The sequence below is a fragment of the Phytophthora ramorum genome, assembly GCF_020800215.1.
Source record: "Phytophthora ramorum isolate Pr-102 chromosome Unknown Phyram_PR-102_s0017, whole genome shotgun sequence".
In the NCBI taxonomy this organism is placed as follows: domain Eukaryota; phylum Oomycota; class Peronosporomycetes; order Peronosporales; family Peronosporaceae; genus Phytophthora; species Phytophthora ramorum.
Window position 1 is genome coordinate 127019 of NW_027150663.1, and position 17069 is coordinate 144087.

Consider the following 17069-nt stretch of genomic DNA (forward strand, 5'->3'; position numbering starts at 1 on the left):
CTTTGGTATCTTCAGAGATACCGAGAAATCTGCACTTGATTGCTCGCGCTGCCAGCTTCTTGTCCTTTCGGACAGCTGCAGGCACGTAGGCAAAGCACACGCAACCCCATACCTGGAGTGTCTTTTTGTCCGGGTGTGCCCCTTTTACTAATTCATACGGTGTCCTGTTCTTTAGGCGACTCATGGGGGTGCAGTTTTGCACGTAGGTCATATATTTGAGTGCCTCTGGCCACCATTTGGCTGCCATGTTTGCATCCCGGAGGGCACAGCGTACTTTTCCCATCTTAGATTGATGGTCTCTCTCTGCCGCTCCATTTTCTTCTGGACTATATGGATTAGAGGTCTGAAACGTTATTCCTTTTCCTGTGCAGAATGTGTTTAGCGCTGAATTTACAAATTCCGTGCCACCATCTGATCTGATGCGCCTTATTGTAAACTTTCCCTCTCTTTCTAGTTGTGTCAGTAGCTCTTTGACTTTTATCTGTACCTCCGTTTTCTTTCGAAGTACATATGTCCAACGCCATGATGTCTGATCATCAATGATACTGAGAAAGTATCTGATAGAGCCTACTGCACCGTACACTCCCAGTGTCTTCATGGGTCCATTAGTATCCATATGAATAGTACTAATGGGCTGGTTGTCTCTAGTGCCAACCATATTCCTGTAGCTCATCCTGCGCATTTTCATTTCTGTGCATGTGTGGCAGAAGAATGGTATCTTCGTGAGTGCCACCCTACTAAAGCTAGGTAGACCTGGTATCAGGTTACCACTCATCACCTCAATTAACTTATCTCTGTTGAGGTGTCCTAATTTTACATGCCACTCCATGAAGGCTGCTTTGACCTGAGTGTACCCTGCCATCCTAAGGGGCATGATAGGCCTTGCTTTTATAGCAGAGCAGTAAATCTGCCTGTCTCTCAGTGTACGAGCCTGTATATAGTAGGCTCCATTGACTGCAATAGCCACAAAAGCCAGCTCGTGTTTCCAGAGGACAAATTTGTACCCACCTCTAGTACTCTCCACAATTTGATAACCTGTCTTCTTTAGCCAATACTCACTCAAAATATTAGCTTTGGCTTTCGGTACTAGTGCCATGTTATCAAAACGGAACGGTTTGATACCACCAGGACCCAAAAAATAGAGTAGAACAGAGCCAACATGTGTATTGCTTAGTTTACTGCCTTCTCCGAACGTAAACCTAAACTCTTGGCTGGGCTGTTTGCGCACAAACAGCGACGCGTCAGCGGTTAAACCGTAGCCGCACCCTGAGTCTAACACCCAATCAGAACACGCCACGTCAGCCATATCTCTTTCCATCAGCTCAGGGTACAAAACGCTTACCGTCTTTTCGATGTTCGCAGAGGCTTTCGCGATGCTGCTGGAAGCTTCCGTCACTTTTCCAGCAAGGGCCAAAAGTTGGCCCGTCGCAAAGTCGTCGACGTCGTCGTCGTCACTCAGCGGCGTATCCGACACCACCGGCGATCCAGGGGTTGGGGGAGGGGACAGCATCAGCGCATCCTCGTCCGCCTTGGCTTGTTCCGGCGTCAGCGTGTCGCTGCGGCTTGGCCCTGGCTCTGCCTGCTTGGCTTGAGCAGCCGAGACGCGCTTGGGCTTGCTGATTGGCTGCAGTAGCGCCACGTCCACGGGAATCTCCGCACGTACCGTCCTGGCCTTTTTCTTTGCGCCCTTTTTCGTTCCTCTGGCATGGGCAACTCCCACGGTCCTGGACGGGACAGCCACACGCGTACCCTTCACGTAGATGTTTGCGCGCATCAAGCCGAGGCTGCGGTCTTCCAACATCTTGGGACAGTCGCGCTTCATGTGGAAGAGACCGTCCTTGTTGTACTTGCCATCACAGTAGAAGCAATCTTCATTCCTGCGGTCGGTGTTCCGCGCCTTGCGCTTGCCCAGATGCTGGCTAGCCCTCGCATGATTTGCGGGCATAGCCGTAGACTGCATCGCCTCGATTTGGCTGCGGCTCTTCTCCATGAACACGTTGCGCAGCAACGACTCCACCCTGTCCAGGTGAAACGTCCCGCTGCTGTACTCCACATGGTTTCCCCAGTATTGGCTTGGGAACAGCGACAGAACCTTCATCGCCGCGTACTGATTTGGGATCATGGTGACGCCATTCAGTGCGTCCCGCGACTGACGGTTGATCCGATTACGCGCCTCCTTGACGCACAAGATGAGCTCGCCCACAGACTTGAAGTCCATAGCCAGGGCGGCATCGAATCTTGCAAGTAACTTGGCCATTCCTTGGGCGTTCGAATCCCCGTACACTGTATCCAGTCGCTGCCATGCGACATACAGCGTATTGTCGTTAAACGACGAGCGCAGCGACTCCAGGTACGAACGGGGCAGAGTCTGACTCAGCAGGGCCCGAATGTACGCATCTTGGTCGCCAAGCGTCACTTGCTGAAACCTGTACGCTCTCTGCGCCTCTTCATCGCCGTCGTCCATCGGACGAGGGATCTCGCAGTTGGTTCGCAGCAAATCCTCGAACCCAAAAGCTGGCTCGGCTAGGCCCTTGACGATGGCCTCGCGGCGCATCGCTGCACTTTTCTGTCGCAGGTGACCGACGATCAGATCCTTCCACACCCCAAATTGGTTGGTGTCCTTTGGGAAGACGAGCCTGTCAAACGAGCCGCTTGTCGAGTTGTTGGCCATGATAACTTGTACCCACACTTGAAATGTTAAAGTGAATAAACCTCCTTGCTTTCTCAATTGACTTTATTGACAGTTATACCGCTATCCTATTGCTACCTTACAGACGTGCTCAGTCCGAAGCAAAAGCGGAAGTGAGGACAACCGTCCTCGCTTCCTGACCTGCTTCCATTCCTCATCGCACAGATATTTGCCTCGATCAAAGAGGAGGCAGGAGCCAATCTCCTGTTGGCTCCTTTACCAATCATATGATCGCAGTACCGTAGACTACACTCGACACTTGACTTATAGTATAATAACTAATATACTCTATTTAATATGTCTCGCGCGGTACGTCAAAACCCATCCCCGGGATCGTCTGTTCGGTAGCCTTTCCGAACAGGCGGCCCCACGGTGCTAGAGTTCACTTCTGAACTCCATGCACGGCGTCTGGGCTCAACACGGACGCCTCCTCAAAGCCCGAGCAGGTCGCCAACGAGGCCCAGAGCTTCACCCAGAGAACCAGTTTTCCATTCGCCAGCAACGTTTCCAGTCCACCCTGTATTCATGATCCAGTGCGTTGGAGACGAGAGAAGTCACTCTCTGCTGGAGTGAGGTTCGGTGGCTACAAGGGCCAATGTGTTTGCTGCACGTAGTCGTGGCAGTTGCGGACACCCAACAATGGAATGGGAGTTACACAAACGTAGACAGGGATGAAAGCGCCCGACCGGCCCGATGCGTTGGTGGTGAGTGCGTCGTTCCTGCGCGCGGTGTTCGGCGGCTCGGCGGCCGCCTACTCGCTGCAGCTGGGCCAGGCCTGCTCGTCCGTGGTGGTGGTGCACCTGCTGCTGCCGAGCGACAGCTCCGTGCGGCTGTCGTCCGACCGCCTGTGCTTCACGCCCGAGAACTGCCACCAGCCGCAGCTCGTGCGCGTGGAGGCGCTCGAGAACCACGCGCAATGGAGCGTCATCACTCACCGTCTCTTCAGCCTCGACAGGAACTACGACCGAGTGGCGACGCCCGACGTCGTGGTGCAGACGGAGGCCACGCCGCTCGAGTGTCCGCTGCTCACGTTCGGAGGCCTCATGACCAAGCGCAAGGCGGCAGCTTTGGGCCCCACGCAGTCCACGAGGCTCGATATCCTGGCAGCGCTGCCGGCTGCAGCAGAGGACGCAAGCGTTGACCCATTCGAAGGCGGAGCAGCAGCTCAAACGCAGGACGTCTCGTGGTGTGTGAGCCACCTGACCAGTGGTAATCACTTCTCCGTGGCTGCAGTGGTGCAGCCCAAAAGGGTGACGCTGCTGTCCTGGGGGCTCAACACAAACGGAGAGCTAGGCAACGGGACGATGACGTCGTCTCCGACGCCCCAGCAGGTCGTCACTTTCCCCCTGCAGCTGCAGAGGGAGCCGCTCTCGATAGCGCACGTTTCGTGCGGCAAGCACCACGTCGCCGTGATCACAGGCCAAGCCAGGTTGTTCACGTGGGGGAACAACAAATACGGACAGCTTGGGCTGGGAGACTTTTCGTCTCGCACCCAGCCCGAGGAAGTGCACTTTGCGCTCGCGACGCTCAGCTCACATCGACGAGCACTGCGCGTCATGCACACGGTGCAGCGTGGAGGAAACAACGTCACCCACGTAGCGTGTGGCGCTGCGCATACGCTGTTTGTGACGCACCAGCAGCAGATTCTCGGAATGGGCTACAACCAAGCAGGTCAGTTGGGTGTGGGTCATCGTCTGCAGCAGCGCAAAGGCTGGCGAAGCTGCACGCCGATTGCAGTCGAGTCGCTGCGTGACCAGAGCATTCTTGACCTCGCTGCGGGGCAAAACCACAGCGCCTGCGCTCTTAGCAACGGCGACGTGTACGCGTGGGGATGTGGCGACGATGGCCGGCTAGGCGGTGGCAAGCTTGGAGAGGGAGTGGCAGCGCCAACGCTAATCACGCTGTTGAAGGAGGTATCGGTGCGCGCTCGAGCAGTGCGCTGTGGGGCGCGGCACATGGCTGTGATTTCCGACAGTGACTTGCTGTATATGTGGGGCGCCAACGATTTTGGCCAGCTTGGTTGTAGGGACCAGAAGCCGCGCTCTCGACCATTCTTGCTGACCACCCCAGCGCTACTCGCGGAGGGAGTAGAGGACGTGGCTCTGGGCGAGTTTCACACCACGTGCGTGACGTCTGCAGGAAAAGCCTACACGTGGGGGTTGAATCTCCGGGATAATAGTGCGCTTATCGGCTCGCACGATACGCCCCAACGGATTGGTTTGCCGGACAAGGAGCGAGTGAGGAAAATCTCGTGTGGGTGGACGCATACGAATATCGTGACGCACATCAGTGCCGACGAGGCAAGCGCCTCTGGACAAGGAACTACCTTCGACAGGAAGATGGAGCGCGAGCGACTACTTCAGCGCAAGGCCGAGGTGGCACGCTGGAGAGCTTTCGTGGCGACTGGCATGCCGTCTACTCCTCACAAACGGAAACACGAAGTTCGGCTGGATTCAGGAGAAGGTTTGCCGATGAAAGAGTCTATCACCGAGATTGACCAGTTGGCAAATAGATCCGACACTGTCGATCCTGTTGCGCATACCGAGTCACATCTGGAGATCGACAACCCGTTGAAGAAGCTCGTTGTCGCCTACACTGACGAGGCCATGAATGAGGCGGAGAACAATGTGAGTCGACTCATTGCTGCTGCTCGCAGAAACATCAGCAGGTACATTGTGCGCTTATCAACTTGCAATTTCTAGCTCTACGATCCCGTTCTAATCGAGAACTGTTCATTGCTCCAGGAATGCGAAAACCAAGCGCGATAGCTACGGGTCGGAATGCCAGTCACTTCATCTCCAAGGAGTATTTTATCGAAATCAGCTGCGACCGCCTGAGCTACCAGTGGCCACAGGGTTCTCTCCTACGGCACATCGCAAGGTTTGGGGCGCAGCCGCTGGGGCGTCTCTAAAGGAGTGTACTCTGGTCTCATTATCCAGCACTTTTCGCCCCAAGCCACCTGAACAGAGGCAAACCCCAGAGCGAGGAAGAGATGCGGTGTCCACTTCCCTTTGTGGCCCTATCGTCCCGGATGACAACCACACCACTCACACACACAACGCGCGCACTCTGACCTTCAAACGGACCGCAAATCCGTCTCCTAGAAGCCACGCGACTGCTTTTGAGGCGTTGATGCATCGGCCTTCGTACTCGATCACCCAGGGCGCTCTTGCATCCGCTCGATTTCGCCCCCAGCGGTAGTAGCGACCGACCGAAGACGCAATTTTGGACGCAGCTGGTGTCCAGGTAGTCATCAATAAATAAGGCATGTCGACCAGTGCAGTGCGCTACGGTCAAGAATTGATTGCCGACACTCAACAGGCAGTGACGAGAGCTAAGAGGAGCGTTTTGTAACTTCCCCACAAGGGGCGACCCTGCATTCGGACGGAATTCACGGCTTCAGCAGACCTGCTTTCGATGGCGGATGCGTATCGGGCGAAGGTGTCGACGTCCAACTCGACGAAGGCAGCCTATGGTGTGAAAGCGAAGGCTGCACGCTCGACAAGCTCCAGGAACCAGCATCCACCAGGAGCTGCCCAAACGTCTGTACTACCACGAATCGACCGCCGCGGAGACCTGGCACCGACATCTCCTGCTGCCAATTCGACAAAGAATGGCACTTTATCCATCCTGCTCCCACCTCGACGACCGTCAAGCAAAGAGACACCAACCAGTGGAGCCAACTCACCAACCTTCCACGGAGACGAAATAGATGGACCCTCAGCTAAAGCGGCTTGGTGTACGCCTCGAGGCGCTCCGGAACTTCCCACGGGGTCGCAGGCTGCTTCATTTTTTGCTGGGCCCGGAGGAAGCATCGGCTATGACGATCACGCGGGGGTTGTGCCCACTCCACTGCGTCTTCAGTCGGTGGAAGACAGCATCAGTGCAAACGAGGAGCGGTACCGTGTCGATATGGAGCAACTTGCGTCCAACAACGACAAGTTTTTCGAGATCTCCGCGTCAGCGAACCAGCACCTGGAACAGATGCATGACCAGTTGCCCAACATTTCTGAAGCGTTCGAGCAGACGTCGTATGTTGCGCTATGGTCGTTGTTTCCTCACGCTTGGCATACCATTAAACTGTTATTTATTTTGCCTACAGCTCAGTCTTGGAGAATTTATCGATGGATATCGCTACGCTCCACCAGCAGCACGAGAACGCTAGAGAAGAGATGTACGGATTGTTTTTACTCATTTTGAAATTCCTTACGCTCACTACTGCTGTTGTTCGCCGTAGGGAAAATCAATTCGAATCTGCGCTGAGTAGTAACACAGACGAAATGGTGGCGCTATCGGAGGCTCATGCTGCCGAGAAGACTGAGCTGGTCCAAACGCACGAACGCGAGTCTCAACAGGCGGAAAGTGTTTTCCGTGACAGAGTGGCGAAGCTGGAGGACAAGTACAATCAAATGGAGAAGACCTACTTGGACGAACTACAAGAGCTTCGGCAGACTTCAGAGGCTGAGATGCAGACACTTCACGAGTCAAATCGGGCAGAAAGAGAGCAACAAGAGCGAGTAGCTGGGGCTGAAATCGAAGCACTTCAGACCAAAGCAAGAAAAGAGCTTGAAGATCTCCAATCAAGCACGCAGTCAGCATATCAAGAGCTGCAAGGACGTTCACAGGCAGAGTTTGCAGTCCTGCAGCGCGCTACAACAGAAGAGCTAGCATCGGTGAAAAAAGAGCTGACCACTGAGATCCTGACGCTCAAGCAGACCTCAGCGGTGAATCTTGCTGTATTGGGTGACAGGTCGACGCGAGAGCTGCAGGAACTCCGAGAGCAAGGCGACGAAGCTCTTCAGAAGCTGAAGAGTTTCTACTTGAAAGAGCGTGCGCAGCTGCTTGAACAGACTTCAGAGGAAATTGCACGCCTGCGGATGCTCGAGATCGACCAGTCCACACGAACGGAAAATCGTCGGGTCCGTGAAACGAAAGCTTTACGCGAGGAACTTGACGCTACCAGGACAAATTACTCCACGCGCATTCAAGAGCTTCATCGACGCTATACGTCAGAGCTTGAGGTTCTAAAAGCGACATCGCAGGGCGAGAGGACCTTGCTGCTACAAACACACGCCTCCGAGCTTGAAGACCTTCGGGCGGCGGCTGCTCAGGATATTTCACAGACGACGTCGTCTCATGAGGACAGATTGATGTCCATGTCTGAAGGGCATGCAGCAGAACTGGCTCGCAACAAGAAGGAAGCAACTCAGGCTAGAGAAGTCCTGGCTGCCAAGTACGAATCGGACCTGGCATCTCTACAGAATGACCGAGTACGAGAAAAAGATGCCTTGATTCTTCAGTACGAGACTGAGCTCGAAGCCTTCAAGCAGGCTAGCAGGGAAGAGCACGACAAACATGCAGAGCTTCACAAAACGCAGGTTGTACAGCTACGGGAGGCGCATTCGTCGAGAGTGTTGGCCTTGGAGATGTCTATGCGAGAGCAAAGCAAGCAAGCCGAGGATACAATACGCGAAAAAGATGTCGAGCTGGAAAGCAGGCTAGTGCGTATCGATGTGCTGGAAGCCGGCCAGATTGCCTTAAAGGATCACCATAAACAGTATGCTGAGCGATCTCTGGAGCTCGTCGAGCAGAAGAACATGGCACTCTGCGAGCTGGAGAGCGAGATTTGGCGTCTCGGCCAACTGAACGTGGCCAAAGATGCGATGCTAGATGATGCTAACCGCGCACTGAAGGTGGCCGAAGGAGACCTCCAGGTCAAGGCAAACACGATTCTGGAGCTCACGTTTGTCATTAAAAGCCGCGATGACGAGGTCGAGAAACTGCGCCATGCTCTGCTGGATACCGTTCAAACGGTGAACACGAAAAGTGAGATACTGGAGCTGACCACGGAGACGTTGTCTTCGAAAGCGAAAGAGCTGGAAGCTACGAGGAATGCTTTACGGTTGGAGTCGGGCAGACTGTCCATGGTGGAGGAGTCGATGCACCAGAAGGAAGGGATGCTCGAAAACACGGAGCTGAAGATGGAGAGTATGCGACTCAACATGGAAAACATGCGCTTGGAGATGAAGCGCATGCAAATGGACATGAAGTTGCAGTTGGAGCACACGGAAGGCGAAATTGAGCTGAAAAACGGAGAAATCCGCCGTCTCCATGGCACTCAGAGCGACTTGAGGCAGAAGAACGATTTCTGTCAACAAACGATCGAGAGGCTGGAGGAGTCTCTTGCGTTTGCTCAGCGACAGGGAGAGGAGGCTCAGCGCCGCATCGGGTTGCTACGTCTAGAAGCTACACAAGCAGCTGAGGAGATGAAGAAAGTTTGTGACGAATTATTGGGCAAAGAGCAGGAACTTGTGGTCATGACACGAGAGAAGCAGACGATCTCAGCGGAGAAGCAGCGACTGCAAATCCAATTCGCCAACTTAACGCATTTGTCCCACACACTTCACGAGAAAGTGGAGCTCCACGCCATGCGAGCAGAAGAGATTCAAGGTCAGTGCCAGAAACGGGTGGAGGATACCTCAGCTCAGAAAGATGAACGCATGCGATCGGAGAAGCACCTTCACGGGCTGGAGCTGTCGGCGGCGAAGGACATGATTCAACACTTGGGAGGGGTTGAAGAGCGATTGAGTGAGACCTCCTTGAAACTGGAGACTGTGACAAATGAGAAGCAGCATCTTGAGGCGGTAGTCGAGACACTCAAAGAGACGTTGAGGAAGTTTGAGGACACGGACCGACTGCTTTGTGCTGCAAATGAAGACGTCCAGCTGAAAAATACGCTTATTGAAGACAAGGCACAAGAATTCGCACGGCTCAACGAGCAGCTTCACAAGTGTGAGGAGGAGGCGCGACACGAGTTGGAAATGTCACGGATGGAGGTTGAGGACGCCGCGAGCAATGCGTATCGACTGACGTGCAGCAAGGAGGAACTGAGGCGGCTTAACGAGAACATTGAGTCGAGTCTCTCGAGTCTTCGCATCGAAAAAGAGCAATTGGCTCTCTCGCTTGGACACGAGAAGATGAAGGTCGTGAGTGACGCCGAGGGCCTCCAAGAAAAAGTGGCAGGACTGCGAAAAGAGGGCGCTCGCGCTGCCAGTGAACTAGGCGACCTGCAGCACGCTCTGAACGAAAAGAAGAAGGAACTCGCATATTTGCAGGAAAACTTAGGCGAGCAGACAGCAGACACGCGCAAGATCAAAAGTGCTCTTGATACGCTGGCCACCTCTCACACTGAGCTTCAAGCACAATTTACCTCTTTGAGCAGTCAACGTGAGAGGGAGAATCAAGAGCATCTAAGCACGATCCACTCGCTAGAAGAAAACCTGGGCAGCAAAACCAAGGAATGTGAGTCAGTGCAGCAGACGCTCGCTATTCAGCGCCAAGAAATTGACCTGTTGATGATGCAGCACGATAACCAAGTTGTGCAGTTGACTGATGGCCACCGCAGTGAAGCTGTGCGGCTGATTGGGAGCCACCGCGCGCAGCTAGCTCAGCTGACTGAAGATCATGGCAACCACGTCGCTAAACTGACCCTGGTCAACACTACGCTCGTCACGCAGCTGAAGGACGAGCACCTCTACCAGACCAGCCAGTTGATCTTGGACAACATGACCCACGCTACCCAGTTGAAGGAAGACCATCTCAGCGAAATGAGCCAACTGACCGAAGAGTATCAAACGGAGGTTGCTCAGCTATCTGCTCAGATTGATGAGCTGATGGAAGAGCATCGAAATGAAGTCGCTCAGCTGACAGAAACTCACCGTAGCGAGATTGTTCGTCTATCGGAGGACCATCGTGATGACATGGCTCGACGAAAGGAAAGTCACCGGGTCGAGATTAACCGGCTCACAGATGATCTTCACTACCAGGTTTCAGAGATGACCGTAGATGGGCTTAGCCAAATCACCGCGCAGACCGAAGATCATCGCGCTGAAGTTGCTAGACTGAAGGGCGAGCGTAATAATGAAGTTGCTCGATTGACTGAGGCTCACCGCAGCCAAGTCGCTCAACTCACAGAAGGTCATCGCACAGAGGTTGCAGTTCTGGTTGAAGAGCAGCGCAGTGAAATTGCTGTACTCAAGGAAACCCACCGAGTTGAAGTCGACCAGTTGACAGACGATCACAGCCTTCAGACTGCAGACGAGCAAGTGCGTGCAGTCTGCGCACACTCCTTGGAGATGCTGACCATCCGCGTAGTACACCAACAAGAAATTGCTTCGACGAAGGAGAACATAGCACAAGTCGAGCGGTCCTCTAGCGTACAACTCGCCGCGACCCAATCGCAAAATTCTCAAATTGAAGCAGAAGTCGCTCAAATGGCCGAAAACATGAAGAAGGTGGAGGCAGAACGTGTTCAACCCGTCGAGGACGCGATACAGAAGCATGAATCAGGAACAAAAGCTGCTCGCCAACTCACTGATGAACGATATGAGCAGCTCATCGCAGACCACAAGAAGACGGTACACGAACTCAATGAGACCTTCGCTCAAAACACAGAGCTGCTGCGCCTGCGTCTCACAGAGGAACATCTGACGAAAGTGAATGAACTGCTCGAGAGATCCCGAGTTGAGGAAGTGCAGCATGCAGCCGCTTTAACTGCTGTCCGTGGAGAGTTGAGCAACAAGTCAGAGACTCTGGAAAATGTTGAGACTGCTGTGGTGGCTTTGAAAGCGGATATCAGCGAGCTGCAGACGCAGTTACAAAATTCAAAGCACGACGTATTGGAGCGCGAAGCGGATGCAGCGGCGAAGAACGCTACAATTGACAACGTCCGCAAAGGTAGGTTGGGCTGTAAGACTGCTTGGCTGAAGGTAGATGGACTTACGACTTTCTTGCTTCTCTACACTCAACACAGAGCTCAATCTCCTGATGGAGACAGCCAGAAGTACGCGATCCAGCGGAGAATTTGTTGCTTTGATCCGCCAGCAGTTAAAGACCCACTTGATGGAGGTTTATCACGTCGAGTTGGATGGTCTATCGGGGTTTGTACTAGAGGATGAGAGCGACCTACTGTGGTGCTTGAAGGAGCTCTTCGCAATACGGTGCTATCGAGGTGTTGCCCTACCAGGTCCAGACGGGAATCCAGAATCAAACAAGGCGGTGGCTCGAGTAGACAACGTTCGTGAGCTCTTGCGCGAGCACGATCGTGTGGTTGCTACGCTTGGCCAACTGCGGACACCATCCAGCGAAAACGATCGAAAGGTTTCTCCGTCCGAGAAAGTTACAGCTCTGGTGTCGGAGCTTAGTTGGCTAAAGCTTCGCGTAGGTCAGATCTTCATTTCTACAGACGACAAGACCGAGGATACCAGCACGGCCGCGTGGGTGCAGCTGCTAGACAAGCTTAGAGACCTCTTTGCGACGCTTGCCATCCCCAGAGAATTGGAGAATGCTTTGATTCGCAGCCGGCAGGTGGTTGGTACGCTCAAGGAGCACGAGAAGCTCATGCTGGATGCCAAATCTAGCTGTCTGGTGGACGATATTCAGAGCATGGAGGACGTGGGGCAGGTATTCAACCTCCTCGATCAAGTTCTCGCTCGCGCCCGGGAAGTGACGCGAAGCGACAGGTTTGTGCGACTGAAGGACTTGGCGATTCTATTTGATGAATGGGAAGCACTTCACAAGGAACTTGACGATTCCGACACCAGCAATGAGTACGAACCAGCGGTGGCAACAGGCAACTACCTGCGCAGCGCAGAGATCCTCGCTGCTAGACAAGAAGCTGCAGATTTCGTTCAGCGTTGCAAAGATGCACTTCAGTTTGCACCCGACGAGGTTTTCTACCCTGACGAAGTGGTGGATGCGATTGAGCAGCTTATGAAGATCGTACACCATTTCGAGCTCCTGCAACCGCAGCTTGGCAGTCCTCGTCGTCGGCCAACTGCAGCTGATCCGCCACCTACAATCGAAGACAAGGTCACGGCAGTGCTCGCCTTCGTGGACGAGCTGCGACTCATGGCAGACTTCGCACAAAACGTCCTCAGTGACGAGTGCAAGAGCGACGGCGAGATGGCAAGCAACGAAAGCAGCAGAGCGAGTCTGGACGCCCTGCGAGTCCTAACACGAACCCCATCGCCCACGTCAGCTCTGGAGGAGCTTCAAATTGACGTTGAGCTTGCTGTGGACGATGATGAGATGCAAGACTTAAATGTCTGCGAGCGCTCCAATGACGAGGGTGAGAAGCAGCGAGAAGCGTTCTTCTCTCCGTCTACTGACAATGCGTCATCGAGCTCGCCCTTCCTAGCAGACTCGTTAATGGACATTTCTCTAGTCATGAGCGACCACCATCGCCTAATATCTCAAACCGCTCGCTGGGTGGCCAAGTCGAGGCAGGGCTCGGCACACAGTCATACGTTTAGCGTGGGGACGGAGATCAGCCGTCTAGTGCGGGAGCATTGTGCGCTACTGTCGCTGGCGCGGAGGCTGTTCAGGATGAAAGACCCTGGGCAAGAACTGGTTTCGCTCCTGGAAGGTGTAGCTCTGCTCGAGAGAATGGCCGCACGGCTGACACTTTCCCAGACGAACTCCAGTCGAGATGCAGACGAAATGAGTTGTCGCTCCCTCCCGGATTCGTATTGTGGGGGATCCAGCAGCAGTATCGGCTCCATCGAGTCGCTGGCTCGCCCCGTGCTATCCTCAATCGGAGATATGGCGCGACACCTTCAAGACTATGACTATTTCCTACAGCAGGTCAAAGTTGATGCAGGTCGGTCGGACAGAGAGAACAATTCGCCTGCAGCAATCAATATTGAGGCGCTCGTGCGGGGGATTAACGAGCGGGTGATGCTGGCAGAGCATAGCAACGAGCTGCTTGGGCTGGGGAACCCTGTGGATGAGTTGCCACTTTACTTAATTGGAGCGCAGGAAGTTCTTCGGCAGGCGAAGCAGCTACGCGAGTCGTCTGTCTGTTTTGAGAAGGGCCCCGACAAGGCGGAGGTTGAGCCACAAGATGGGGACCTGTTGAGCGAGACTGAACAAGCTCGTAATGGGGTCGATGGCGTGTTGAGCGAGATGGATTCTGTTGTTGAAGATTTGCAGAGCTACAATGAAATTCTTGCGTGGATGAAGCAAGAGCTCCCAGCACCAGAGTCGGTGAGATCCGTCGCTGATCTCAAGGACCGCGTGAAAGGAATTCTGGCACAAGTCGAAACTTTGACAAGTGACAACACCAACCTGACGCAGGGCAAAGCGCGCGTGGAAAGTGACTTGGAGCAGATGAAACAGATCAAAGACCGTCTAGTGGAGGAAGCATCCAAAGAGGGCGCCCTGCTGCTAGAACTCGCTGCTTTGCAGTCTGAACCCTCTCAACTTACAGTCGATCCATCGTTGACACGCTTTGAGCTGTTGGAGAGTCTCATTAAGCGTGCCTGTGCGGAAGCCCAGCAACGAAGAGCTGACACAGAAACCGAAGCAGCCTTCTTGTGCCAACATGATCTTCTGTCCGTCGACAGGGGTGCGCCTTTATCGACAAGTACGCGTATCGATATCTACAACCGATTGCTGGAAAGTGCCGAGTGTCTGCGCTTGCAGAAGAGTGTGCTGGAAACCTCGCTGACTGCGGAGAAGAATGCAATGGAGGGTGTTCTAAAGGAAGAGACAAGCACGCTGGAGTCTTCTCTGACTGCAGAAACGCAGCGGTTAACCAAGAAACTCGAGAGTGTCGAGAGCGAGTTAGCACAAGTCCGACAAGAAACGGAAAAGGCGCTAGCTGAAGAACGACGCTTTTTGGAGTCGACTGAGGTTTTCTCTTCGGTCCTGGGAGCTGGTGACGCCGCAACTGGATCGTTTTCACGCATTCAAGTCTACCAGCAGCTTCACGATACAATCGCACAATTGCTTGGTGAAAAGCAAACAGTGGAGGACTGTGCCACACGCGAATACGAGTTCTTGCAAGTTAACCGCTTGCTCTCTCAGAATGGTGAGAGAGCTCACGATAACATGGTTCCAACGAGTTCAACGCTGTCTTCAATTCGACTGGAAGTTTTCCAACACCTTGTTGCTTCACTAGCAAAGCTGCGGCAACAGGAGGAGGCCCTCGCACAGGAGGACGCATTCTTGCAGAATAGCAACCTAGCTTTTGACCCCAACGAGCCGCACAAGTCACGGCTTGCGGTCTACGGGACGCTTCTCGCGGGCCAAAATGCTCTGATCGAAGAGAAGATGGAGCGTGAGGTGGCGCTGGAGAGCGAGAAGGCATTTCTTGCTTCCCACGGCGTTCCTGCTTTTGGGAACCCGATGGAAATCTATGAACAATTCGTTCAGACGCGAGAACAACTCGCTGCTCTGACCACCGAACTGGAGGAAGAACTGCGCTTTCTAGCCGAAAACGGGCTTTGTTCCAGCGACGACTTGTCTGAAGATGCTGCAAGTCTCACGAAGCCCTTTTCTTCATCATTTAGACTGCTGGTTTATCGCAGACTCGTGCGCACAGAGATCCAAGCTCGTGAAGCTCATCAACTGCTGCAAGAAGACATGGAGCAGCAGTTGTCTCGACAGATTGCCTCCGATGGCGCTGTCATTGCCTTGTTGACTGCCAAAGTTGAGCGGCTGGAAGCTTCACTGATGGCGTGGCAGGAGACGGCGTACGCTTCTCAACGCGAATGGGACCGAATGCGCCTGGAAGAGGAAGACAGGCGCCGAGAGTTGACCCGACAGCACGAGGAGGTTGTGAAACGAACAGCTGAGAGCCATGATCGCGCACTGGAGGAGATCACCAAAGCTCGCGACAGTGCCGTGGCGCTAGCATCAGCTACGCATGCAGAAACTCTAGAAGAAGCTACGAAAGAGCACGAAAAGCGAATAGCGTATGAACTGCAGAAGCAGGCTCAACAACTGGAGCTTGCCGAGTTCGTGCATGCCGAGAACGAATCCCATCAGAAGACCAGCGATACGTCTACATCCGGTGCATCCATGTCGACTTCAGTGGCGCAGACAAGAGCATACCTGTTGGAAAAGTTTGCAAAGCGCGACACGACAGCAGTCAGTATGATTTACAAGGTGATTCGCTTGACCACAGACATCCTAAGCGCAGTACCTTCCGCATCTGCCGTGACTTTATCATCCTCCACACGCCGAGGCGTAGCTGGCAACACGTCCGAAGTTTCTACCGACGTCACACAAACTGTACTCGCTTGTGTGAAGGAGCTCAAGGCATTGAAGGAGTTCTTGGTGCAGTCTCTCGAGCAGGTGGCAAAAGACGACGATCATGTCCCTCCTCCATTCGCAAAAGCACCATACGCCAAGTGGATGGCAGACGCAGTCACACGAGCCACTGCCGACACGGAATGCGCGATCGACCTGGCACTCTGCTCTCATCGTGAATTCATGAGCTTCGCTGAAGTGGAGCTGCTTACTCGACAAGAAGAAGTGGAGAGGGCCTTGACCAGAGTGTTTGAAAAACTGGAGACAGCAGCACGTAGCGGAGGCTTCAGCGCAGAGGAAGCTAAACTGCTAGCCCTCGAGCTGGAAGTCACGCGCGAAAGAGAAGCCCGAGAAACTGTGACTTGCAAGTTCCGACTCAACGAAGAGTACTACCGACGGCTGCTTGATGAGCGTAAAGAGATGGAGATCGCGCAGACAGCCAACGTGGAGGGACTTCGTGAAGAAAGCAAGGCACTGAGGATGAAGCTTGAAAAGTTGGAGCAGCAGCTCCAGCAGCAGCCTGTGCTTCCGCAGTTCCGCCCGCCATCCAACAACACGTACACTTCCTCTCCACGTGCGTCAGTGATGTCACCTCAAACGCCCCGTGTCCTGAAAAGTGCAGTCATCTCCAATGTTCCGATGCCAATGCGACCAGAACGTCCGCGTGGGGACGGCAGTGCTCATAAAGATCGCTTTGTGAGTGATCTGGAACGAGAAACTGGTCAACGCCGCACGAATACAGCCGCTCGCCGTTTGAACGAGTGGAAAGCTGCTGAAGAGATGATCACCGAGAGTCCTGGCTCCCAACTTGAACAAGACTTCAGAGCGATGCAAGCAGCAGTAGCATCTTATCGCGCTCCAGCGATGGAACCTGTTGCTCCGACAGCAATGACTGCGCCTGCAACGGCACCAGGTTCATCGCTCCAAAACCAGGAGCTCTGGTACCAGGGTGTGCGGTCGATCCATTATGTGTCCTTCTTCGTCTCCGTCTTTCACGTTCCTCGACAGCAGCTCTTCCGGGTGGAGGTGTTCAATAGCGACACGGAACAGCAGCAGCAGACCGTGTACGTTACCTGGACTGAAATGCAAGCCTTCCTTCAGGAAAGCAGGAAAGCGGTACGCTTAGGAATCGCTCTGCCTGGTGACCCCGAGATGGCCGTGACGGTTCCTCACAACGTCCGCGCTGAGATCGTAGACGTCCTCTTCGAGCGCGTCCGAGTCTACGGAGAAGGCACGGACAATCTGCTCCTTGGCTTTGAGTAAGGGATAGTAAGTGGCATAAGAG

General features: G+C 54.0%; 1 protein-coding gene across 1 annotated transcript; it reads left to right on the forward strand.

Annotated features, from left to right (window-relative positions):
- Positions 1-3360: 3360 nt before the first annotated feature.
- Positions 3361-17047, forward strand: KRP23_13176 (Ultraviolet-B receptor UVR8; the record flags this gene model as incomplete). Its single annotated transcript, XM_067883855.1, has 6 exons — positions 3361-5357; positions 5434-5569; positions 6554-6720; positions 6792-6863; positions 6927-11425; positions 11502-17047. The coding sequence occupies 6 exons, from the start codon at positions 3361-3363 to the stop codon at positions 17045-17047; spliced, it is 12417 nt and encodes a 4138-aa protein (XP_067738495.1).
- Between the last annotated feature and the right edge of the window lie 22 nt (positions 17048-17069).